The sequence below is a fragment of the Callorhinus ursinus genome, unplaced genomic scaffold (genome assembly GCF_003265705.2).
Source record: "Callorhinus ursinus isolate GAN/ISIS: 27379988/994484 unplaced genomic scaffold, GSC_fseal_2.0 scaffold4, whole genome shotgun sequence".
Classification (NCBI taxonomy): domain Eukaryota; kingdom Metazoa; phylum Chordata; class Mammalia; order Carnivora; family Otariidae; genus Callorhinus; species Callorhinus ursinus.
Genome location: NW_027397066.1, coordinates 21,276,253 through 21,301,568, shown reverse-complemented (window position 1 = coordinate 21,301,568; position 25,316 = coordinate 21,276,253). Strand labels below are relative to the sequence as shown.

The window sequence follows — 25,316 nt, the reverse complement described above, 5'->3', positions numbered from 1 at the left end:
ACCCATACTTTAGAATTAAATATTGTCTCAAAATCCCTTCATTTTAATGATAATTATTTCTAAATTTAATAAAACTTAGAAATTTAGGATTGAAACTTGAGAGAATTTCTGATAATCTTGTTATTTAGTACACAAAGAAGTTTATCCATAAACAGGTAAGAAGAGAGAGCAACCCAAAAATCATTAATGTTAAGCCAAATCAAGTTAGATTTTTATTCATTCAGAAATATTTAATAAGAACCTACTAAGTGTTTAAGGTAATAGAAATATCAGTAAACACAATAGGCTAAAATTCTGTCCTTGTAGAGCTCATGTTTTTATATGAAGAGATGAAGGTTGAAGAAACTTGTGCATCACTCTTGACTCCTGCCTCTTCCTGTGCCTTAAGTCCCCGGAAATACTTCTCTTTTTTCCACCCACTGACAGACAACCAACATCTCTTGCCTGTATTCATCTGACAGGTTCTTAAGCAGTCTCCCCTCCTTCCATACAATTTTCAACCTACTTGCCAATTTGGCTATTTAGCCAAGAGCAATGTATTCCTTATTCACCAGTAACTGCATTTCCAGTGTCTAGCATAATGCACGGCACATACTAGATAACCAGTACATTGCTGAGTGAATATAATATGCAAATATGATCATGTCACTACTCTGCTTAAAATTCTAAAATGACACCCAAATGCTCTTAGGATCCAGTCTAAGAAAGTTTAGAGGGGCGCCTGGATGGCTCAGTCGGTTAAGCAGCTGACTTTTGGTTTCAGCTCAGGTCATGATCTCATGAGTCGTGGGATCAAGTCCCAAGGCTGCACCCGGCATGGAGTCTGCTTGAAAAATTCTCTCCTTCTGCCCCTCTCCCAGCGCAGCGCCCACGTGTTCTCCCTCTCAAATAAATCAATCAATCTGATAGACAGATAGCAAGCCTTGAGGGAGAAGCACATCCCCACCTACATATCTGGGATCATCCTTCACCATGTCCCTTTCCCCGTACCACTCAGCCATACAACTTCGCTCCTCCAATGTGCCACACTTTTCCACTTCTAAATCTCTAAGCTTGTTGCTCCCTTCTTCCTAAAGCACTTTTCTTCTCTACTCCTTCCCCTGACTAATGCTACCTTAGCTTTTTTTATCTCAATCAGAATATTGTTTCCTTCGGTAAGCCATCATGATGTCCCCCGCGTGAGTTAATTGCCCGCCCTGTGTGTTCTGCGTACTTCCTCATCATAGTACTTATACTGTACTATAATTGCCTCTTAAACCGTGTGTGCTCCACTGAGATATAAGCTCCATGAAAGCAAAGACTATGCAGCTTGTTCATCATCCTCAATTCCTAGCTCAGTGCATAACACATAGCAAGTACATTTAAAGTAACATTCAAAAGAAGGCAACGAAGAACTATATGATTAGTATTTTGGAAGTACTCTGGTCTACTGCCTGACATTCTTCCAGCAAATGCCATGAATGTCTATAAAGACTTAACCATATCTTGTGGTCTAGTGAAAGGTACCCATTATCTAAAATCTTTCCATTTTTGGTCCACTACTGTTCAACATTCACACCTCTCTAAAGTATGGCAGATATTTGCATCTATCTACTATAACAGTAGACTATGGTATATGTTTTTATAATATATACCTATATAGAAAGACTTTAAAAAGGTTTATTTATATTCCTTCAAGGATGATAGGTAACCTAATGCTTTATCAACTGTTCTGCACAAAGTACAACTAAGACAGAAAAAAAGGTGCATGTTCCATGTAAAGACTGTCTTAATTAAATCTTTTTAGTAAGTTTAGGATTAATAACTACTGGGTATACTCAACTCAACAAATATTTATTGTGTGTTAGCATTGGTTGGTGGCCCAATAACTACCTACCTGCTGACTCAATACCATTTATCTGAAGGTACTAAAAGAAATATAAAATATAATTCTTGTTTCATAACACTTTTAATCCAGGCAAGAGATAAGATAAACACATACGTGAGATGTAGTATCAAACAGCTGGAGGTCAAGACCCATTCACTACCATTTACTAGCCATATGATCTTCAGTAAACTATTTAAGTAATTTGAGCCCCAGTTTTCTCTTCTGCAAAATGGTTATAATAATAAATTCCACAATCATAGAGTTGTTGTGAAGATTACATTCCATAAGGCAATGTATTTAAAGTGCTTAGCACAGTGCTTACATAAAAGGCTCATTTAATTATGTAAATTGCCTATTAAAGATTAACACAACAATAATTAAATAAGCTTGATCCCATGACCCCCAAATCATGACCTGAGACGAAACCAAGAGTCGGTCGTTTAACGGACTGAGCCACCCAGGCACCCCAATTAAGTAGTCAATTTTAAGTGGGAAGAACTAACCTAGGCTACAACTAAAGTTTCAGGTAAATAACAGAATACAAAAATTCTTCTCTCTCTTTAAACAAGAATTAGACAAAAATTTCTTTTGACATGTTTACTAAAATGAAGTGAACAGTTTTCAGGTATCATCTGTATAGTTCATGTGTCTACACCTTTATTAGGTAAGAACGTATTTTTTCTACTCTATTTAACCTAGTGAATTCTTCAACTTTACTTTTTGCGCTCTCTACTTGTCCATCTAATGGTTTCTGTCAGTGAAAAATGCAACCCAATATACTAAGTCCACTTTATTCTTCTGATTTATGTTAGGGGAAACATTTCTTCTCCACCCTGGATGTGTCCTTCCCTGTGAAAAGAGCTCCATTACTGTCACATTCTGGGCCTCTCTCCAGGGCTTTACTTGCTACACCACAGAAGAGGTTTAGTGCCTTATCCAACTTTTAAATTTTGGAGTACTAAACTGAACATGCTCACCAATGTTATTTAACTGGAAGATTAAGTCTATTTAATTCTGGAGTTCAGTTAAAGGACTCATTTTGCTCTTGCACTAAGCTGTGTCCTCTTATCTAGTCTTTATCAGTAATCAAAGTATAATTTTGATCACCCACTTGCCTTTATGTTTTATCTTCTCAATTTCTTCAAAACCCAAATGAGTAAAAAAGGTAGTATTATTTACTCCTTCAAAAATCCCAACAAGTTATTCAAAAATATTTATTTAATGTCTATTGTTAAGGTACTGAAAATAAGACAATGAATGAAATACTGTCCCTGCCATCAAGTAAAAAGGCATTCACTGTTCACTCATTGAACAATTTTCAGGAATGGATTAGACTACAAAAATAGCAATCACCCGTAAAATCTCCTCAGATGAGAAGCCACTGTTTGTAATTACATACAACCAGATGCTTTTATTCCACCAGTATTGGAAACAAAGAACGTTAACAAGCTTCCTGTATAATAGGCAAAGAGAAAAATCACCATGTTCATATTAGTTTAAGTAACCTGTGGCATCTCTATACATATTGTACATTTAAAACCTTACTTACCATGATAAACATCTATTCCTTGGTGACTAGTACCAGGGATATGGTCACAGTCAACTTCAATAGCACTTAAATATATTATTTAAGAATTTATAAATCAACTGGGAAAATGGTGACAAGCAAAGAAGTAAATACTAATTTTCAAAATGTGTGTCCAAGCACAGGTCCACAGGCCTTCATCTGCATCTCTGTTTTAGAAACAGTTCTGATAAACTAGATTATCTTGTTTCCCAGTTAACAGCAGATTAGAAGGGACAAGTTAGGAACAGAAGTGTTAGAATCTAGAGAATGCTAAAGACACAGGCACACTGATAGCAGTAAAAAAAAAAAAAAAGACGTAGGAACTCCATTAGACTATAAACTCCATGAGGGTAGGAATTGAGTTCTTGTTCTATACTATATTCCCAGTGCCTAGCATAGTGCTAGGTAGGTGCTCAATAAATAACTAATGAACAATGGAATACTGAATAAACTATAAAAGCTAACTCTAGATCTTTATTCTTTATAATGACAGTTTTATATACCTCAACAGACTCTGAGGGCAAGTCCAGATTAACAAAAACACTGATTTTCTTAATAATGACACCAATTTTGCAAAAAAAAAAAAAAGTAATTATATTTAGAATGGTTGCTTTATAAAGACAGAAAAAGGGTAATATCCAAAATGGCAACAATTAAAAGAAGTTGATAAGCTTCAGTTATCTGAAATAGTAACTTATTTCCCTAACCTACACTGGATAAATGAATTGTTAATATAAAAATTTTGGTGGTAAAAACCCCACCTATTCATTATTCATTCTCAGGCAGGACTGTAATTTTTAAATGTATTAACTTACGTGAAATGTTATATAAATACTAATGAAAAATAACAATATAACGAGTGTACACAGCAATACTATATTCATTACTTACAAAGTAAATACAGCTAAACATAACAGTATCTCAAAATAGGTAGGAAAAACTCACACACTCAGTTCACTATAAACAGCATTCTGAAGTTTCTTCTCCCAACCTATTTTTTAAAAAAAGAATAAAATATAGGAATGTGTTAGTTTTAAAAATAAGCATACATTATAATTAATCTCACTAAAACTCTAACATCATATTCATTCGTGAAAGAATTTTATCAATCACCAACTCCTGTGTAAGTGTTATTAAGGAATTATTTCCTATACATTCACTATGTCCATTGGCAAACACTGAGTAGCAAAATTATCAGTATGACACTATTTTTTAAGTAAAACTATTGTACCATTTTCTCAGGATGGGAGAAATCCTTCTTCCATTGCTCAATGAATACCAAAACAGTGCTGGCTACCACACTACTAGTACTATCAGGAATGTGCCAAGGGAAGGGCAAGAAACAGCCAAGCACCTGACAAAGATAGATCATAAGCAATTAGTTACAACTAACTAGTCAGTAAACTCCTGAACAACAGAAACATTATTATGAGGTACCATTAGACCAGTGAGCTTGGCTGCTAATTACTTGAATTTTTCTGGGTAAGTAAACCACTTAACATCTCAATTTCTGTGTGCAAAGGTTAGAATAGGGAACTTCTCTTCTTGCTCTAAAAGAAATTAGGATTTTCTTTTCTTTTCTTTGAAAGGATAGAAAAGAGGAAGGGGAAAAAAGTGTAGAAGGAAAAGAAACCACAAATGAAAAGTAGAAGAGGAATGCTTAGTGAGGGAGATCCTTCATACCTTGAGGATGTATGTTGATCCGGAAGTAAACAGCATTCAAAACTGATTAATTTAATGCAGTGATTCCCACAGTGTTCCTGAATTTTTGCAGCATTTTATTGAAATATCTGAAAGTTCTGACTCTCATCAAATAGAAACCTATCCACCCACTGTTTCACACTTTTTAATGAGTAATTGGAAGTTTGAGGATAAAATATTCCCTCCAAATAAAGTATTTCCTTATTTTGCCTTAAAGAATTAGGAGGAAAAAAGCAACTTACAAACCTGATATTTTAAAGAATTCCTTAATATCTTCTTTTAGTGATTCAAGTTTAATCTCAGGTCTCTGAAGACAGGCCTAAATTTAGAAAGAAGAAGAAAAAGAAGAAAGGAAAAGACAGAAGTCAAAAGTAAGTCATTTGGGTTGATATTTAATATGAGTGAAAATTTTAAAACGGATGTCCAGATGTGCATACTATTTTAAAAATCCCTTTTTGAAGTCAGAGCACTTTAGAATTATCTAAATAGCTCATAAGAGAGAGGACTTTTTCATCTACTCTTAAAATACAGGATCTGTGATGGTACACTGCAGTCTACTCAAAATATAAAAACTTGCAGCTTATGAATACTTAAATTTTTATCTTATGAATATTTAATATCTATTTTCCTAGTAGGAAAAATACTCAGATTTTATAAATTCATTCTCTTAATATTATATCAAACATATACGGTGGCATTTACACCTAAGGACCAAAAAAGCCAGTTGCATCCCTTATAAATAGATCTTTGAAAAGTGTCTTCCTCTTCAGATTGCTGCTCAATGCAAACCTTCATTTGTTGTGCATATTTATGGAAAACACAGAAAACTATTAGTTCACAAATACTTATTAGTGTCTCCTTCATCTTTAAGTGCATGCTTTCTAGCCTACTGGTTTTTCACACTGTAATTTTAACAAAAAGTAATAATTTCTCCAATTTATAATGGCTTTGATTATTTTCAGTGTTGCTCTTTCATCACCTAGCTCTTTCTATCAAGTTCTAAAAGTTATTTCTTAAGAAGGCAGTAATTTTAGGATAACTCATGATAAGCATTTCAAACCTAAGAAATCAAAAATTGATCTTATCTTCCACTCATACTTTGTTCCTTCTCTTCTATTTTTTAATCTTCATCAGTTAAATTAACATGCACCAGATCTTCTAAGTCAGAAACTTCAGTTATTCTTAATTTCACTCTAACTCCTCAAAGATTCCACCTCTTTCTGGGAAGATGGCTTTGGAGGCAGTGAGTTATTTTTTGGTTTGCATAGTTTTTTGTTTTATTTTTTAATCTCCCTGATTTCCACATAAAAACAAACCAAGCAACTGAATAGGAAAACCAAAATCCCATGGAAAACATTTATAAAACTTGGGGATGATAAAGTTAAAATACAAACAGCTAGGGACAAACCAACAGCCACAGACCTGTATGGTATTAGCATTTGTGCAGGAAAAAGCAAAAGGAAGCAGTGGGATATGTGATGGATGTGAAAACAGGAGGAACCCCAAAATAGCCAACACTGTTTTCACTGGAACATATGAAAAGCCAATTTTAGAACAGGAGCTAAAACTTGGAGGGGTTTTGCCTAACTAAAGATAGCAGATGAGGTGTGAAGAGACTGTGGCAGCCTAGCACCTATGAATTCTTGACACTGACTAACCAGCGCCCCCTTTCCAAACGAGGCCATACTGAGGAGAAAATACTGATAGAGTAATAAAAATTGAGGATGACAAAGAACCAATGCATTACCTTGAAAACCAGTAAATAAAGGAAAAGGCATGTATCTTGCCTTTCCTACAGAAACTGCATCACAGGGTAACTAAATAATAGATAAGGGGAAATGTCTCTTGATAAAAGTATTCCAGCTAATAACTAAAACAGATGTGATATAATTAGAATATCACCATTTTGCAGCCCCTAATAAATTACTAATTCTAGGCATTGAGAAGAAACAGCTGTTAACAATGCAAAAGAAAACCAGATATTATGTGCTTCTTAACAAAAGAGCACTCCACTTGCCAACAGTCATGGCCAAAGGGATGACACCTCAGTCTGACCAAGCCCCTGGTCCAGCTGTCAATTTACAAGCCATACAAAGGACAGAGGAACATGTTAAGCTGCACCATGAGGGTGCAATCAGAAAAACCCATGATATGAGATATACCAAAGGTCAAATGGCTCTGTTCTTTAGCTCATAAAGTGTAAGGAAAACAAATGGAAGGAGAGAAAACCTGTAGATTTAAAAAGACATATCAAAAAAACTTCTTTAGGGGTGCCTGGGTGGCTCAGTCGGTTAAGCAACTGACTTTTGGTTTGGCTCAGGTCATGATCTCAGAGTTGTAGGACTGGCCCCAAGCCAGGCTCTATGCTCAGTCCGCTTGAGATTCTTTCCCCTTCCCTCTCCCTCCCCTCTGCTCCTCTGCCGACTCCTGTTCACGCGAGCTCTCTCTCTCTCAATCTCAAATAGATAAATCTTTAAAAAAGTTTAAAAATTAAAAAATTTTTTTTAACTTTTTAATTGGCAAGACCGAGTTAGAGTGTCTTCATGTGAGGGATATATATTCGGTCAATAAAACTATTAAAAAATGCAGGAAAGTGATTACCATAAAAATCAGGTTGCTTGGGAGAAAGGAGTTTGTGATTGGGGTGGGGCAAATGGAGGGGTTTCTGGTTTGGCTGGCAAAGTTTCATTTTTTTACCAGGGTGGTTGTTACAAGGTCATTCATCTTATAATTGATGACATTACAGGTTTGTATTATACTAGAATGTTTTATTTTACAATAAAAAGCTATCAAAAAGGAAAAAGAAAAATATGTTTCCCAATTTATTCCTTCTCTCCATTCTAAAGTCCCACACTTAAGCCTAAATCCTCATCATTTCTCATTTGGATCACTGTAACAGCTTCCGAACCATACATCTTGCCAATTTATTCAAACTGCAGCTACTCCCCACCTGGCATTTTTACCTCCCTTAGTCTAGTTTTTCTTCTTTCTTACCATTTATTACCTCCTTATACGCCATATGATTAATGCATTTACTATGTTTATTGGTATATTTTCTACCATCCTACATTAGAAGTGATAAACTCCACTAAAACAGATATCTTTGTCTTTCTGCTCATTGTTATGGCTCAAGTGCTTAGAATAGTTACTTTCACACAGTAGGTGATCAGTAAATGTTTATTGAGTAAATGAACCAATTTCTCCCTTTAATAATCCATCCTCCAGCATTTTCTTCCTGAAACACAAGGCTTTCCTAACTGCAAATCTCAATAGCATAAACAAGAAATCTAAATTTTTCAACAAGGCACACTTGGCCCTTCACAGTGCAGACCAAGTTATCTTTCCAAATTCATCAGCTGCTCTTCCACCAAGCTAACAACATCCTGTCTTTTGTCACACCTCCTCCCGCCAAGACACCCTCCTATTTAGTTGCAGTGGACTACATTCACTGATTCCCCCAACTGTTAAATATTTTAAGGGTTCCAGGCTTTTGTTCATGTTGCTCTTCAGATGCAAGTGCTCCCTCACCACCCTGGCAAATACCTACTAGCTTCCAAGACATCCCTCAAATACCGCCTCCTTTCTCAGTTTGTCTCTACCACTTACCTACAAAGATAGTACACTCGGTTCCTCTGGTACAGCACTCATCAGATTATATTGTCATTTTCAGCTCACCTATTCTTCTTTTTGACTCTTAAATTCAAAGGGCCATGACTTCATTTTTGCCTCGCAGGCACGGACTCAGTATTAATTGTTGCTTGACAAAATTATATTGATCAAACCATGTGCTATCCTTTTTATCCAATTTTCACCCAAATAAACAAGGAACTTTATAAAAGTTATTTTTAACTAAGGAGACCGGTTTCCGGTCTGTTATTCCTAGGATTGTAAAAGCGGCAAAACCTTGCTCATTATTCAAAAGTATCAAAGCAAAAGGAAACAGGTTTTCTCTTACTAAGTCTGTATTTGGAAATGACTCTGAGGTGGCATAATTAAAAGAATTTCAAGAGAAAAAATTGGTTATTCCTTCTAAACATTTTCAATATTTTAAGGTTGCTAGACCTCCTAGATATATTTTTTAATCAAAGGCAAACCAAATTCATAATCATCAATGTTATTATAAAAATCTTGAGAAATTTGGGGCACCTGGGTGGTTCAGTTAGCTGGGCATCCGACTCCTGATTTCAACTCAGGTCACGATCTCAGGGTCATGGGATTGAGCCCCATGTTGAGCTCTGCGCCGAGCATGGAGCCTGCTTGAGATTCCCTCTCTCCCCCTCTGCCCCATCCCCCCACTCACAGTCTCTCAAAAAAGAAAATTGAGAAATTTGAAAATCAAAAGCAGGCCAGTGACAGGAGGACAACATGGTAAGGCAGTTTTCAAACATGTTTCAGCAGCATAACGCTTTTTTCAAATGAAATCTGAACCCAATTAAAAATCCTACTATAAAAAAAATCTACTATATGAAACATATTGAAAGTGATATTAGTAGACAATGAAAATAAGCATTCTCTCATTGACTAAGGTATAATTACATTATAAGCACATAGCTTTATTATGATATAGCCTCCATATCCAATCTGTTTTTGTATTTGGTTTTGGTTGCTCAACATAAAGAAGAAGTCTTGATTCACAGAGATAAGTTGTTGCACTTTTAATAGCCTTCTTGGCAATCTCAGCACACTCCCAAATTAAACTGCTCTGGGAAATCGAAAGAGGAGTACTTGGAAATTTTATTTTGAAAACAAATCATTGAAGGGGCGCCTAAGTGGCTCAGTCAGATAAGCATCCAACCTTTGATTTCAGCTCAGGTCATGATCTTAGGGTTGTGGGATTGAGCCCTGTGTCAGACCCCACACTCAGCCTGGAGTCTATTTGAGATTCTTTCTCTCCTTTTCCCTCTGCCTCTCCTCCCACTCATTCTCTAAATCAATCAATTAATCAATAAAATCTTTAAAAAAAAACAAATCACTGATATTAGTTATCATAAATACAAAATCAGACAAAGAGCTTCTGATGCTTATGACTGTCAGAACTACACATATCATGGATATTACTACCACATGATGGCTCACTTGTCCCACATCAGTGCAGTACACCATGAAGGGAGCCTCTTTGAGCAGATGCACCTGTGCTCTGCCTACCCCCTGCCGGAGTACCCTCACTTGCACAATGAAATATGAACGCACATGTGCAAACCCAAATATTTTGAAACACCAGCGCAGAATTATATCCTTCCTCATCAATGACACAGTTACAAGTGTCTCTAATATATGAAGATGATGAAAGCAACAGCGTTTTTTCCTGGGACTTCTCTAGAGACAAGTTAACTTGGAAGCATAACAGTGGATTATGAAGTATTTAATATAACAACAAAGCATTTGAAAGAGTGGTGCTTCTTAATATATTTTTTAAATTAAGAATTTTTAAATAAATAGGACATTTTCTGAGTCCTTGGGTATAAAAGATTTTAAAACTATTTGGGACTAAATGAGGACAGGATTTGGCATCACAAGATTTTGAATTATCTCTCTCTTTTATTTATTATCTTAGTATAATATATACAAGTATACAAGTCATTTGACTTGTATCTCAGTGTTCTTTATTTAATAGGAAAGGTAATACCTGAACTAGGTTATTGTGAAACTTAAATAAAAAAACTTTCAAAGTTATTTTTAGTTGGGAAGTCCAGTGTAAATTGAAGTTGTGTTATAAAATATGAGGTATCCAGCTGACAATGGACTAAACGTAAAAGACTAGCAGGGAGGGAGTGCCTGGAAGTAAAGGTTTTTTTAAAAATCTACAACAAAATTTAACCCTTTCTTTAAACAAAACACCTCTAACTCACTATAAGAGCTGGTAAAAATATGATAAAAAATATAATCCAGGGGTGCCTGGGTAGCTCAGCTGGTTAAGCATCTGCCTTTCGCTCAGGTCATGATCCCAGAGTCCTGCGATCAAGTCCATCAGGCTCTCTGCTCAGTGGGGAGGTTGCTTCTCCCTCTCCCTCTGCCTCCACTCACCCTGCTTGTGCTTACTCTCTCTGTCAAATAAGTAAAATCTTTAATATATATATGATATATATACATTTATATATTATATATATTTATATATTAATATATATATAAAATCCAGCAAGTGTTACATTACCCTGCATATATTCTTCACTCATTTATGTTGCTATTTCTGACATCCTCCACCATTCTGCACTCTAAAAACACATGACCATCTTTGCTCCCGCTGCCCTTGACACACACACACACACACACACACACAAATTCAGTTTCTTTCTACTTCCACCAGAACAGTCTTAATCCAAAGCACTGGCCACTGGCAATCTTAAATTTCTAAATCTGGTAAGTAAAGAAAACGAGAAGCAAAGTGGCTGATGTTGTGGCTGAGTCCAAGAAGCTGGGAGGTAACCTGAGACTAAATACTGCATGAAGTACTAACCAGGGCATAGCAAGGTCTAAAACAGGGATTCCAAGGATCTTTTAACTCCCTTTAAAGAGACCCCATCCTCTCTACTTCTCACTACGCCATCATGCAAATCCTGGACTTCATTTTTCTGTGTCTGAAGAATCACAGAATTTCAGGGTTAAAAGAAGCTACAGAGTTCTTCTAGGTCAACTAACCATTTAATAAAACTCTCTTCTTCAAGTGGTTTTCCAGCTTAGAAACTCTAAACTAGGGTGAGAGTTAAGATGGCCAAGTGACAGGGAGACCCTGGGCTTGCCTCGTCCCTCAAACACAGCTAGACCAACATCAAATCATTTTGAACAACTAGGAAATCGATCTGAAGTTTAACAATCTGCACAATCAGAGGGACATGCAAGGTTCAGAGTCGTGAACTGGGGTAGGGAAAAACCACCAGGCCGTGGAGGGAAGGGAGCCCTTTACATGGAGAGAAGTCAGGGAGAGAGGGGGAAAGAGCAGTGGGGAGGGGTCCTGCAAGACGCTGTGGTGTGGGGATCCCCCTGGATCACACTGGGAGAGAACATGCCCCTTCCGGAGTACATTTGGAAGAGGGTATATTGCCTCTCCAAGGACAAAAGGCCCATCAGGTGCCGCTGAGTGGCTGTTCAACAGCCTGGGACAGAAGCTCACTTGGAGGGCAGAAAACCTGATCACAGTTTTTCGCTGTGATCATAGACTCCAGGCACCTGTGTGGCCCTGCAGCCGCTTTTCTGAGACAGAGCAGTGCCAGGCACAGCACTGTGAGGCTCTCCTCCAGGGGAGGGAAGTAGGTCCACGCCTTGTTAGGTCCTTTAAGATTTCAAGTTTTGAACCCCAGCCATGCCAGAGATAAAACACAGGAGAACTTTGGCTTGGGCACAGACAGATTGAGGGCAGGAATCTGACAGAAGCCTGGGACACAGGAGGGGAGACTGTTCGCTTTTCTATAAGAGCTTTCTGAACAACAGCACCCCTGAGTTCCCCTCCCTGGGGGAAGAAAGAGAAGGGTGATGCCATCTTCCCCCAACACACATCCCCTCACCCACCAGCACCATCAGACTTCAGAGAGAAACACAGTGCCCCCAGTGAAGGCTGGAGTTGCTTACAACAAACCCCACCCCCCTATGCCTGGTATGGGCATTTTTCCTACGGCAGGTCTGACTGTGAGCCAGTGCAGCAGGCCTCTCCCCCAGAGGACGAACACAGGCCCTCTGCAAGTGTCAAGTCGAATGATCACAGAGTGCTCTAAAGCATCAGTTTCAGTTCTGGTGAAAATAGGACCAGGCTTTTGTTTTGTTTTGTTTTTCCCCCCTTTCTTCTTTGGAATCAGGTTTATAGTTTTTTGTTCATTTGTTTGTATGTTTGTTTGTTTCCTTTTCTCGTTTTTTGGATCAGGCTGTTTTTTTTTCCTATTCTTTTTTTTTTCCTTTGGAATCAGGCTTATAGTATTTTGTCTGTTTGTTTCTTTTCTGTTCCTTTTCCTTTTCTCTTATCTTGATCAGGGTTTGTTTGTTTGTTTGTTTCAGGCTTATCTTAACAAACAAATCAAGGCACACCCAGTTAAAGGTCCAAACACTTCCCACAGCAAGCAAGGAGGAACTCTGCAGAGGACTGACCTGTGGGAAAGGGCAGCCAAAACACATTAGCAGAGTACACACAGAAACACTTCCTGAAGTGCCAGACCCTGGACAAGGTATGACCCCCTCCTTAATATAGTATTACTCTTAGGAGCAGTAAACATAACATGCAAAAGACAGAAACCTAGACAATGACAAAATGGAGGAATTCTCCCCAAAGTAAAGATCAAGAAGAAATCACAGCCAAAGATTTGCTCAAAACAGATATAAGCAATATACCTGATTAAGAATTTAGAACAAAACTCATAAGACTATTAGCCAGGCTTGAAAGAAGTATAAATACACCTTGCTGAGGAGATAAAAGACCTAAAAAGTAGTCATGATGAACTAAAAAATACCAAAACTGAGATGCAAAACTGACGAATGTAATCACAACACAGATGGAAGAAGCAGAGGAATTAACAGTTGATACAGAAGATAAAATTATTGAAAATAATGAAGCTGAAAAGAAGAGTGAAAGAAAACTATTAGATCATGAATACAGATTTAGGGAAACTCAGCAATTCCACAAAGCACAATAATATCCATATCATAGGAGTCCCAGAAGAAGAAGAGTGGGGGAAAGGGACAGAAGGTTTATTTGAACAAATTATAGCTGAGAACTTCCCTAATCGGGGGAAGGAAACAGGCATTCAAGTCCAAGAGGCCCAGAGAACCCCCCTCAAAATCAACAAAAACCGGTCAACACCAAGACATATCATAGTGAAACTTGCAAAATACAAAGATAAAGAGAGAATTCTGAAAGCAGCTAGGGACAAAAGGTCCTTAACCTACAAGGGTAGACACATAAGGTTAGCAGCAGACCTGTCCACAGAAACTTGGCAGGCCAGAAAAAAGTAGCATGATATATTCAACATGCCAAATGGGAAAAACATGCAGCCAAGAATACTATATCCAGCAAGGCTGGCATCCAGAATGGAAGGAGAGATAAAGAGTTTCCAAGACAAGCAAAAACTAAAGGAGTTCATGAATACTAAACCAGCTTTGCAAGAAATATTAAAGGGGACCCTTTGAGCAGGAAAGAGAGGCCAAAAGCAACAAAGACTAGAAAGGAACACAGACAATCTACATGAAAAGTGACTTTATAGGTAATACAGTGGCACTAAATTCATATCTATCAATAATTACTCTAAATGTAAAGGAACTAAATCTCCAATCAAAGAACATCGGGTGTCAGAATGGATAAAAAATAAGACCCATCGACATGCTGCTTACAAAAGACTCATTTTAGACCCAAAGACACCTCCAGATTGAAAGTGAGGGGGTAGAGAACCATCTATCATGCTAATGGACATCAAAAAAAAGCTGGAGTAGCCATACTTAGACAAACTAGATTTTAAAAGAAAGACTGTAATAGATGCAGAAGGGCACTATATCATAATAAAGGGGTCTATCCAACAAAAGATTTAACAACTGTAAATATTTATGTCCCCAACTTGGGAGCAACCAAATATATAAATCAATAACAAACTTAAAGAAACACATTGATAATAATACAATAATAGTAAGGGACTTTAACACCCCACTCACAGCAATGGACAAATCATCTAAGCAGAAGATCAACAAGGAAACAATGGCTTTGAATGACACACTGGGCCAGATGTATTTAACAGGTATATTCAGAGTATTTCATCCTAAAGCAGCAGAATCCACATTCTTTTTGAGTGCACATGAAACAATCTCCACAATAGATCACATATTGAGTCACAAATCAAGCCTCAACCAGTACAAAAAGACTGAGATTATACCAAGGGTATTTTGAGGCCACGCTATAAAACTTGAAGTCATAGAAAATTTGGAAAGACCGCAAATACGTGGAGGTCAAAGAACATCCTACATGGGTTAACCAGGAAATTAAAAAAGAAATTAAAAAAAATACATGGAAGCAAATGAAAATGAAAACAAAAACATGACATTCCAAAACCTTTGGAATGCAGCAGAGGCAGTCATAAGAGGTAAATATATAGCAATACAGGCCTTCCTCAAGAAGCAAGAAAAGTCTCAAATACACAACCTAACCTTACACCTAAAGGAGCTGAAAAAAAAGAACAGCAAATAAAGCCTAAAACCAGCAGAAGGGCAATCATTAAGATTACAACAGAAATAAATGATACAGAAGTTAAAAACAAATAAGTAAAAACAGATAAATGAAACTAGGAGCTGGTTCTTCGAAAGAATTAACAAAAATTGACAAACCCCTAGCCAGACTTATAAAAAAGAAAAGAGGAAGAACCCAAATAAATAAAATCACGAATGAAAGAGGAGATATTACAACCAATACCAAAGGAATACAAACAATTATAAGAGAATATTATGAGCAATTACATGCCAACAAATTGGGCAATCTGGAAGAAATGGATAAATTACTTGGATAAACAATCAAAACTGAAGCAGGAAGAAATAGAAAACCTGAACAGATCCATGACCAGCAAAGTAATTGAATCAGTAATAAAAGATCTCCCAACAAACAAGAGCCCAGGGCCAGATGGCTTCCCAGAGGAATACTATCAAACAGTTAAAGAAGAATTAATACCGCTTCTTCTGAAGCTATTCCAAAAAATATATATAGAAAAGGAAGGAAAACTTCCAAACCCATTCTATGAGGCCAGCATTACCTTGATCCCAAAACTAGACAAAGATCCCACTAAAAAAGGAGAATTATAGACCAATGTCCCTGATAAACACGGATGCAAAAATTCTCAACAAGATACTAGCTAATTGAATCCAACAGTACATTAACAGGATTATTTACCATGATCAAATGGGATGTATTCCTGGGCTGCAGGGGTGATTCAATATTCGCAAATCAATTAATGTGATACATCACATTAATAAAAGGAAAGATAAGAACCATATGATCCTCTCAAAAGATGCAGAAAACACATTCGGCAAAATACAGCATCCTTTCTTGATAAAAACTGTCAAGAAAGTAGGGATAGAAAGAACATACCTCAACATCACAAAGGCCATATATGAAAAATGCACAGCTAATATCATCCTCAATGGGGACAAACCGAGAGCTTTTCCCCTAAAGCCAGGAACACATCAGGGATGTCCATTCTCATCATTGTTGTTCAACACAGTATTTGAAGTCCTAGCCTCAGCAATCAGACAACAAAAAGAAATAAAAGGGATCCAATAGGCAAGGAAGAAGTCAAACTTTTACTCTTTGCAGACGACATGATAATCAATGTAGAAAACCTGAGAGACTCCACCAAAAAATTGCTAGAACTCATAGAGGAATTCAGCAAAGTCATAGGATATAAAATCAATGTACAGAAATCTGTTGCATTTTTATGCACCAATAATGAAGAGGCAGAAAGAGAAATCAAGCAATCAATCCCATTTACAATTGTACCAAGACTATAAGATACCTAGGAATAAAACTAACCAAAGAAGTAAAATATCTGTACTCTGAAAACGACAGAACAATTATGAAAGAAACTGAAGAAAATATGAAGAAATGGAAAACCTTCCATGCTCATGGACTGGAAGAACAAATATTATTAAAATGTGTATACTACCCAAAGCTATCTAACACATTCAATGCAGTCCCTACCAAAATAACACCAGCATTTTTTATAGAGCTAGAACAAATAATTCTAAAATTTGTAGGGAACCAGAAAAGACTCTTAGTAATCAAAGGAATGTTGAAAAAGAAAAGCTGGTGGCCTCACAATCCTGGACTTCAAGCTCTATTACAAAGCTGTAATCATCAAGACAGTATGGTACTGGCACAAAAACAAACACATAGATCAATGGAACAGAATAGAGAATTCAGAAATGGTAACCCACAACTCTATGGTCAACTAATCTTCGACAAAGCAGGAAAGAATATCCAATGGAAAAAAGACAGTCTCTTTAACAAATGGTGTTGGAAAAACTGGACAGTGACATGCAGAAGAATGAAATTGGACCACTTTTTACACCATACACAAAAATAGACTAAAAATGGATGAAAGACCTAAATATGAGACAGGAAACACCAAAATCCTAGAGGAGAACACAGGCAGCAACTTCTTTGAGCTTGGCTGTAGCAACTTCTTACTACATGTGTCTCCAGGGGCAAGGGAAACAAAAGCAAAAATGAACTATTAGGACTTCATCAAGATAAAAACCTTCTGCACAGTGAAGGAAACAATCAACAAAACTAAAAGGCAACCTACGGGATGGGACAAGATATTTGCAAATGACATACAGGATAAAGGGCTAGTATCCAAAATCTATAAAGAATTTATCAAACTCAACATCTAAAAAATAAAAAGTACAGTTAAGAAATGGGCAGAAAACATGAATAGACATTTCTCCAAAGAAGACATACAAATGGCTAACAGACACATGAAAAAAATGCTCAACATCACTCAACATCAGGGAAATACAAATCAAAACTACAATAAGATACCACCTCACACATGTCAGAATGGCTAAAATTAGCAACACAGGAAACAATAGATATTGGCAAGGAAGCAGAGAAAGGGGAACCCTTTTACACTGTTGGTGGGAATGCAAACTGGTGCAGCCACTCTGGAAAAGGGTATGGAGGTTCCTCAAAAAGTTAAAAATAGAGTTACCCTACCACCCAGCAATTACACTACTATGTATTTATCCAAAGGATACAAAAATACTGATTCAAAGGGGCACATGCACTCCGATATTTATAGCAGCATTATCAATAATAGCCAAATTATGGAAAGAGCCCAAATGTCCATAGACTGACAAATGGATAAAGAAGATGTGGTATAGATATACACAATGGAATATTATTCAGCCATCAAAAAGAAAGAAATCTTGCCATTTGCAAGGATGTGGCTGCAACTAGAGTGTATTATGCTAAGCAAAATGCTAAGCCAAATAAACAGAGAAAGACAAATACTATATGATTTCACTCATATGTGGAATTTAAGAAACAAAACAGATGAACATAGGGGAAGGGAAAGAAAAATAAAATAAGATAAAAACAGAGAGGAGGGCAAACTATAAGAGACTCTTAACTATAGAGAACAAATTAAGGGTTGCTGGAGAAGAGGTGGGTGGGGAGATGGGCTAAATGGGTGATGGATATTAAGGAGAGCACATGTTATGGTAAGCACTGGGTGTTATATGTAAGTGATGAATCACTAAATTCTACTCCTAAAAGAAAGGAAAAAAGAAAGAAAGAAAAAAAAGAAAAGAAAACTATAAACTAGCTTTCTAGTTTAGAAACTCACTACATCCCTACCTTAGCCAATTCCACCTTTGAATTATTAGAAAATTCTTTACTATGAGCTAAAATTGATTCCTCATACCATCTTCCACCATCACACCCCCCCACACACCCCCACAATGTCACAAAATATAAACTTAATCCCTTTTCTATTGGAGACCTCCAAATATTCAAAGAAAGCTACTGAGTCTTCCCTAAAAGCTTCTTTTCTCAAGGTCACATTATTTCCAGATTCTCCAAGTTCTCTTCGTATGACAGATTCTTCTTACCACCCTGCCCACTCTTCTATAAGCAAAGTCCAGTCCAACTTGTCCACTACCATAGTAACTTTCTAAATGATCTCTCTACTTTACTCATTTCCCTAGACCACTGATTCTCAAACTTTTAAACCTCAGGACCCTCACTCTCTTAAAATTGAGGCTCTAAGAGTACTTTCTTTATGTGGATTATATCTACTGATATTTACAGATTCAGAAATTAAAACAGAAAAAAAAAACCTTATTTGTTTATTAGTATGGAATTTCCCCCCCCAAAAATTAGAAACTGAATTACCTCGTGATCCAGCAATTTCAATTCTGGGTGCGTACTTGAACATACGTTTGTACACTCATGTTCATAGCAGCATTATTCACAGTAAGTAAAATGTGGAAGCAACCCAAATGTCCACAGACAAATGAATGGATAAGTAATATGTGATATGTACAATCAAATTCATTGAGACAGAAAGTAGAATGCTGGTTGTGAGGGGCTATGGGGAAGGTGGGAATGGAGAGTTAGTATTTAATGGGTACAAAGTTCTATTTTGGGATGAAAAAGTACGGGACACAGATGGTTACTGATGGTTGCACAACAATGTGAATGTACTGAATGCCACTGAACTATACACTTAAAAATGGTAAATTTTATGCATATTTTACAATAAAAGTATTTATTTATCTGTTTAAAAATAACACTATAGGGCACCAGGTGGCTCATTCATTAAGCGTCTGCCTTTGGCTCCGGGTCCTGGGATCGAGCCCCACATCGGGCTCCCTGATCAGCAGGAAGTCTGCTTCTCCCTCTCCCACTCCCCCGTTTGTGTTCCCTCTCTTGCTGTGTCTCTCTCTGTCAAATAATAAAATCTTAATCAATCAATCAATCAATAAAACACTATAACCCATTATATATTAGCCTAAATATTTTTATTTAAAAGAACTGTATTTTCAGACACAAAAAATTACTGAGAAAAGGAGGCACTGCTTTACATTTCTGCAAATCTCTGATGTTTGGCTTAACTGAAGACAATTGGATCCTTCAATCTGCTGTGATATTCCATCTGTGGCACTAATATTATTTTGATTGATGTATATGAAAAAGATCAGTGTCACACAGATATGTAACTGGAAAGGGAAGGGTATTTTAATATCCTTTTCAGATATTGTAGATATTCTCCTGTGATAGTATACCAAAATTTGACTAGTAGTTTCCTAAAAATTAGTTGCAGTGTGGAATCTGAACCTCAGTAAAGTTTTCACGCTTTATTACGTAAACATGTAACGCTCTGCCTTGCACTTTCAACCAATCTTCTACCTATATATGATTTCATAACATTATGCATTGATCATTTCGAATATTATTAAGTGATGCAGTGGACACATTTCATTAAACAATATCAAAAAGTAACATTCTTTAACATCACCACAAATATCATCAGAAAAGTCTTTAAGTATTGAGGAGCCATCAAGTTCACAGTGATGAATTCAAGTTGTTCTAGAATCTATGTGTCTTTCATCTCTGTATCCCAAGAATCAGCACAATAGCTATCACATAGTACGTACTTCATAAACATGTTCTCAGTGAATGCATTTGCACTAAAGATTCCATAGACCTACACCTGCAAAACTCCATAGGAAACACAAGATGATTGCCCTTGTTTTCTGAAATTTTTAGTCCAGACATGAAGATATCCAAAAAAAAAAAAAAAAAACTAATGCTACCATAAGAAAAAAATACGTTACAACAGAGGTATCATCCTTAGAGACAGGAACAATTAATTCTAATTGAAGAACTGGAAAAAGGGAAAAAAGGAGTATAGGCTAAGTAAACAGACTGAACAAAGGCATAGGGATGTTCTTGTGCACTATCACTTTGTGGAATAGCAGAAGTTCCAAGAGACATGTAGGAAAGAATAAAGTGGAAGATGAAGCTGGAACACTCTCTCCTATTCCTATTTATTGAACTCACCAGTGCCAGATTAATATTCTTTTAAAAATCCTTCATGTCTTCACCCTCCTCAAAATATGTCAATGACCCCTTCAGTACTTACAGAATAAAAGCAAATTCATTCTGGTATTTATGATCTTCTAAAAACCTAGTCCTACAAACCTATATAGTCTTATCTTTTGTTGGGAAGGAAAAATTTTCCTCTAGCCTTCAGAGATTCTTCCAGCTGGTCTAAGAATTAAATTGACATGAAACAGAATAACAGGAGAAAATCAAATTTAATTTCATACATATGGGAAATCCACATACATAAAAGGTTGAGAATAGAAAGGTAAAACGAGGTATATGTGCCATCCTGAGCTAAAGAATGGGGTAGAAACCTGGGGCTTCAAAGGGAAGGAAGGTAACCCACAGAGAGTAAGAAGAGCAGATGTTTCATAATTAGATGTTTGCCCTCAGATAAAATTTATCTCTGGTAATAACACTTATTCTGGGAAACACCCAATTTAGATTCTTCTAGGTAGTTAAGTGCAAAAGTTTCTTTTGAGCCTGCAGGATCTCAACTGCCTTCAGCTCAAAACAGTCCACATACCAAAGTGGCATGTTTTGGGGAGACTTGTTCTGAACTCCTTCACTCTTTAGAAGTGCCCTACAACAGAAAACTTCTGCTTAACCTTCTCGCTGTTTCTATATTGAGAATTCACTCCAATCTTCCCTCCTTGAGAGCTAGCCAAGCCTTCTCTACCCCCATCTGTGTCCTTTCAGTATACCTATAACCTAGTATATGCCTATGAATTTACATTCTTCTTTCAATATTAATTAAACACCTCCTATGTGCCGGTTGCTGAACATAAAAAGAAAAACAAGACATGATTTTCCCTCACTCTTGAGGAACTCACAATGTATTGAGGGACATAAAAAGCTGGGGTGCCTGGCTGGCTCAGTCAGTAAAGCATGTGACTCTTGATCCTGGGGTCATAAGTTCGAGTCCCACAATGGGTGTAGAGATTACTTTAAAAAAAAAAAAAAAGGCTAAGAAAAAGTGTGATAAATAAATGCTCTTTCCTGCATCAATCCACAAACATTCTTCTCATTAACAGCACTGTTTTGGACATTGGCTAATTTTTCCCATCACCACCACAGAAGAGAAGCTCAGTTAAAACATGCTGAATTGGGTATCTCCATTCCTTCCTAATATTTTTGGTTCTTTATGAAATGGTAGACCACATCTGTTTCTGTAATCCAAGTAGTCTCAGTGGACATGCACTGTAGCCAGGAATGAGTTTTAGTTACAAACTGGAAATTTTGGTGCTATGCAAGCTAACCATGCCTTACACTCAATCTGTGTTGTATAATTCAAACCCTACTTTGGTCTCTCTCACCTGAAGATAGATTCCTCACCGGTTTTCTTTTGCCGACATCCCAAAGCTGACCCACTTCTCTGCCAGCACTGTCTGTCTTAACCCCCTTATTCCACATCTTTACTTCTTAGCCTCCTTTCATAATATACTTTATGCCTGAGACAGTCTTCAGTTCACATTTAGTTATCAATCTTTTCTCTCTTGTTTCAGCTTGGCCTTACCTAATTCAAAAACCCTATATAACCTTCTCTAAGCAACTCAGTGCTGAAATAAAATACAAAGAGATAATACTTACTTATTCAAAGCAATCCCATGTATTAATAGTTATCTTACCTGCACCACCTCCCCAGTACATAAATTCTATGGAGAAAAGAGGTTTCTTATTTTGAAATGCTATACACAATAATTCATTTCTACACTGTTGTTAGAGGTGGGGGAGAGACGGTAAAGTATCCCCCAAATTGAGAAGGCAACCACTCTGGAAAACAGTACGAAGTTTCCTCAAAAAGTTAAAAATAGAGCTACCCTACAATCCAGCAATTGTGCTACTAGGTATTTACCCAAATGATACAAACATACTGATTTGAAAGGGCACATGCACCCCAGTGTTTATAGCAACATTATCAACAATAGCCAAATTATGGAAAGAACCCAAATGTCCATTGATTGATTAATGGATAAAGAAGATGTGGTGTATATGTACAATGGAATATTACTCAGCCAACAAAAAGAACGAAATCTTGCCATTTGTGACAATGTAGATAGAGCTTGAGTGTATTATGCTAAATGAAATGCATCAATCAGAGAAAGACAAATACCACATGATTTCATTCATATGTGGAATTTAAGAAAAAAAAACGGAGGAATAGAGGGGATGGGAAAAAAGAGAGAGAGACAGGAAGGCAAACCATAAGAGACTTTTAACTTTAGAGAACAAACTGAGGGTTGCTGGAGGGGAGATGGATGGGGGATGGGTATAAGGGACAGCACTTACTGTTCTGAGCACTGGGTGTTATATGTAAGTGATGAAACACTAAATTCTATTCCTGAAACCAGCATTACACTATATGTTAATTAATTAAAATGTAAATAAAAAACTGATACCAAATCAATCAATCAATAAAAGAGAGAGAGAAGGCACTGTGAGACCAGAAAATGAAACTCCATACAAGTTACAGAGAGTTTTACCAGGTAACTTACTGACAGGGGTGGATCAGGCAGATGATGATTCAGGCACTGTATAGCTATTCTCCACAAAGTCTTGACCTTAGTCCACAGATTTTATAGTGCGACAGGATGTGCAGAGGGGCAGTGTAGTGAGATTAAAGGGTCTGCATGCACCTCAAAGGCTTTGCAGGCACCTAATTAACAGCCAACCTTTAATTAGATCTTGTGGTACCACCTGTGCATCAGGAAGGAGAAAGACTATGTTATCTTTAATGGATTCACGGGAGGTCAAATCAAGCCTCCCCCCATCCTAGCCTTGGTGGGCATTTCTAAGTTACGTATAGTAATCTCCAAGGAGCCAGGAACACATAGCTCCAAGAAAGGTCATCCAGTAAACATGAACAAAATGAAGGGCCAAAGCTGCAGTCAGTATTGTCAGCACTCCAACAACTGTCTTACTTTCCAGGATTAAAGAACACAACAATAGCCAAGACAGATATGGGTAAGAATGACACTAGTCCTTGGTTCACACTAAACACAGTCAGAGTGCCTGAATTATTAATTTATATATCAACTGCAGTAGTCCAATCTGAAGCTTAACGATGTATGTCAAATCCTATCCTAGAGAAAAAAAAAAAAGACAGAGGATGGTAAGTTCTACTCATGGTACAGGTCTTTCAATACCAATATATGTTCTGGGGCACCTGGGTGGCTCAGTCAGTTAAGCATCTGCCTTCAGCTCAGATCATGATCCCAGGGACCTGGGATCAAGCCCCACATTGGGCTCCCTGCTTGGGGGGAGAAACCTTTTTCCTCTCCCTTCCCCCTGCTTGTGCTCTCTCCCTCTTTCTCTCAAATAAAGAAATAAAACCTTCAAAAAATATATACATGTTCTATCTATGTCTTACAGAAAATACATTTAATTAAAATTTATTTAAATCCATTAAATTTTCATTTCCTTAAAATAAATGATAAATGAATGTCAGTTTTTTCTCTTTTTATGATCTCTAAATTATATATATATATATTTCTGATAATGATGAATGAAAAAAACAATATTTGAGATATTATTTCATAAGTTTTTTAGTAAGGGACACTAGCATTGAGATGCTCTGGGGTTCTAGACTTATGACAACATCCTATCAATTATATTATTCCTTCTCTCTCCAAAGCCTATCTTCTTTCAGGTTCCTTCCTTTCACAATTCTATTATTTATAATAACAATCAGAGCATCAAGACTTATTAAACACTTAATGGAACGGAAATAACATTTGAGGTTTTACACAACATCCATTTTAAATACAAATAATGAATGATACAAAATAACAATGTTGATCTTTGTACTAAACATCAAATTTAGATTAGGTTATCATGGTAGTGTCTAGAGGATGAGTGAGCAAATTTGATTTTAAGATGTAGGTCGACTTCATAACAAAGTAACTCAAGAAAACTCAGAAATCAAAAAACACCACCCCTTTCCAGAAACACAAAATTCCATGTTATCACACTAAGATCTTGATAATTAAACTTTAATCTACAAAAGGATATATTAAAATACAGTTTAATTATACTATAAAAAAGAGGTGCTAATGGGGGGGTCTAAAAATCATTTATATTTCTCTTTGAAATATTCTGTGTGATTTTATTTTTCTAATTAAGTTGAACCAATACTGCTCTAGCACTTTCAGAGTATACCCAAACAGACAAAATGGAGACAGTACAGGAAAAGGCTCGTGGCACGAAACTGCCCTCATGATTAAAACTGTAAAGGCATGTAACAAATAAGTAGCCAGTTGTTTAAAAGTATGTTACTAAAACTGATTGTAGCTTGCCTTTTAAGAGTTAGCTTACTTCTACTAAATGTCTGCAGTAGTGGATATAAGCTAAGGCAGGGATGCTGATCAGCCACCAGCTCTTCCATCAACTTGTAAATTTAAGTCCCATTTTGTGAGGACTGAAGAAGATATTATGCCCGGCACATTGTAAGTGCTTAGTAAATGGAAGCCTGGATATCGTTAAAGGTCCAAACAAGATTGCTTAAAATCCTCAAGGCTTCGTATGGCCCTTAGAAAAATGGTCAAAATCCTTGATCATGCCTACGAAGCTTGGTGGTACTGTTCTTCACTCTACTCTTTCAGCCAAGACCATTTAAG

The 25,316-nt window shown here is 36.8% G+C and overlaps 1 protein-coding gene across 7 annotated transcripts in view; it reads right to left on the bottom strand.

Moving 5' to 3' along the window:
- Positions 1–25,316, bottom strand: part of TBC1D19 (TBC1 domain family member 19) — a 145,864-nt gene that overhangs the window by 110,704 nt on the left and 9,844 nt on the right. For 2 of the 7 annotated variants that reach the window (XM_025887716.2, XM_073891500.1), the window contains exons 2-3: positions 5,382–5,454; positions 4,380–4,425 (exon numbers count right to left, since the gene is read on the bottom strand). The exons of 1 other annotated variant lie outside the window; for it this stretch is intronic. In XM_025887716.2, coding sequence (XP_025743501.1) covers positions 4,380–4,425; positions 5,382–5,454 — 119 coding nt within the window. Of the gene's footprint in view, positions 1–4,379; positions 4,426–4,665; positions 4,743–5,381; positions 5,455–23,195; positions 23,336–25,316 lie in introns of those variants that run through there. 4 more of the 7 variants (XM_073891502.1, XM_073891505.1, XM_073891504.1 and 1 more) reach the window with 4 other exon arrangements.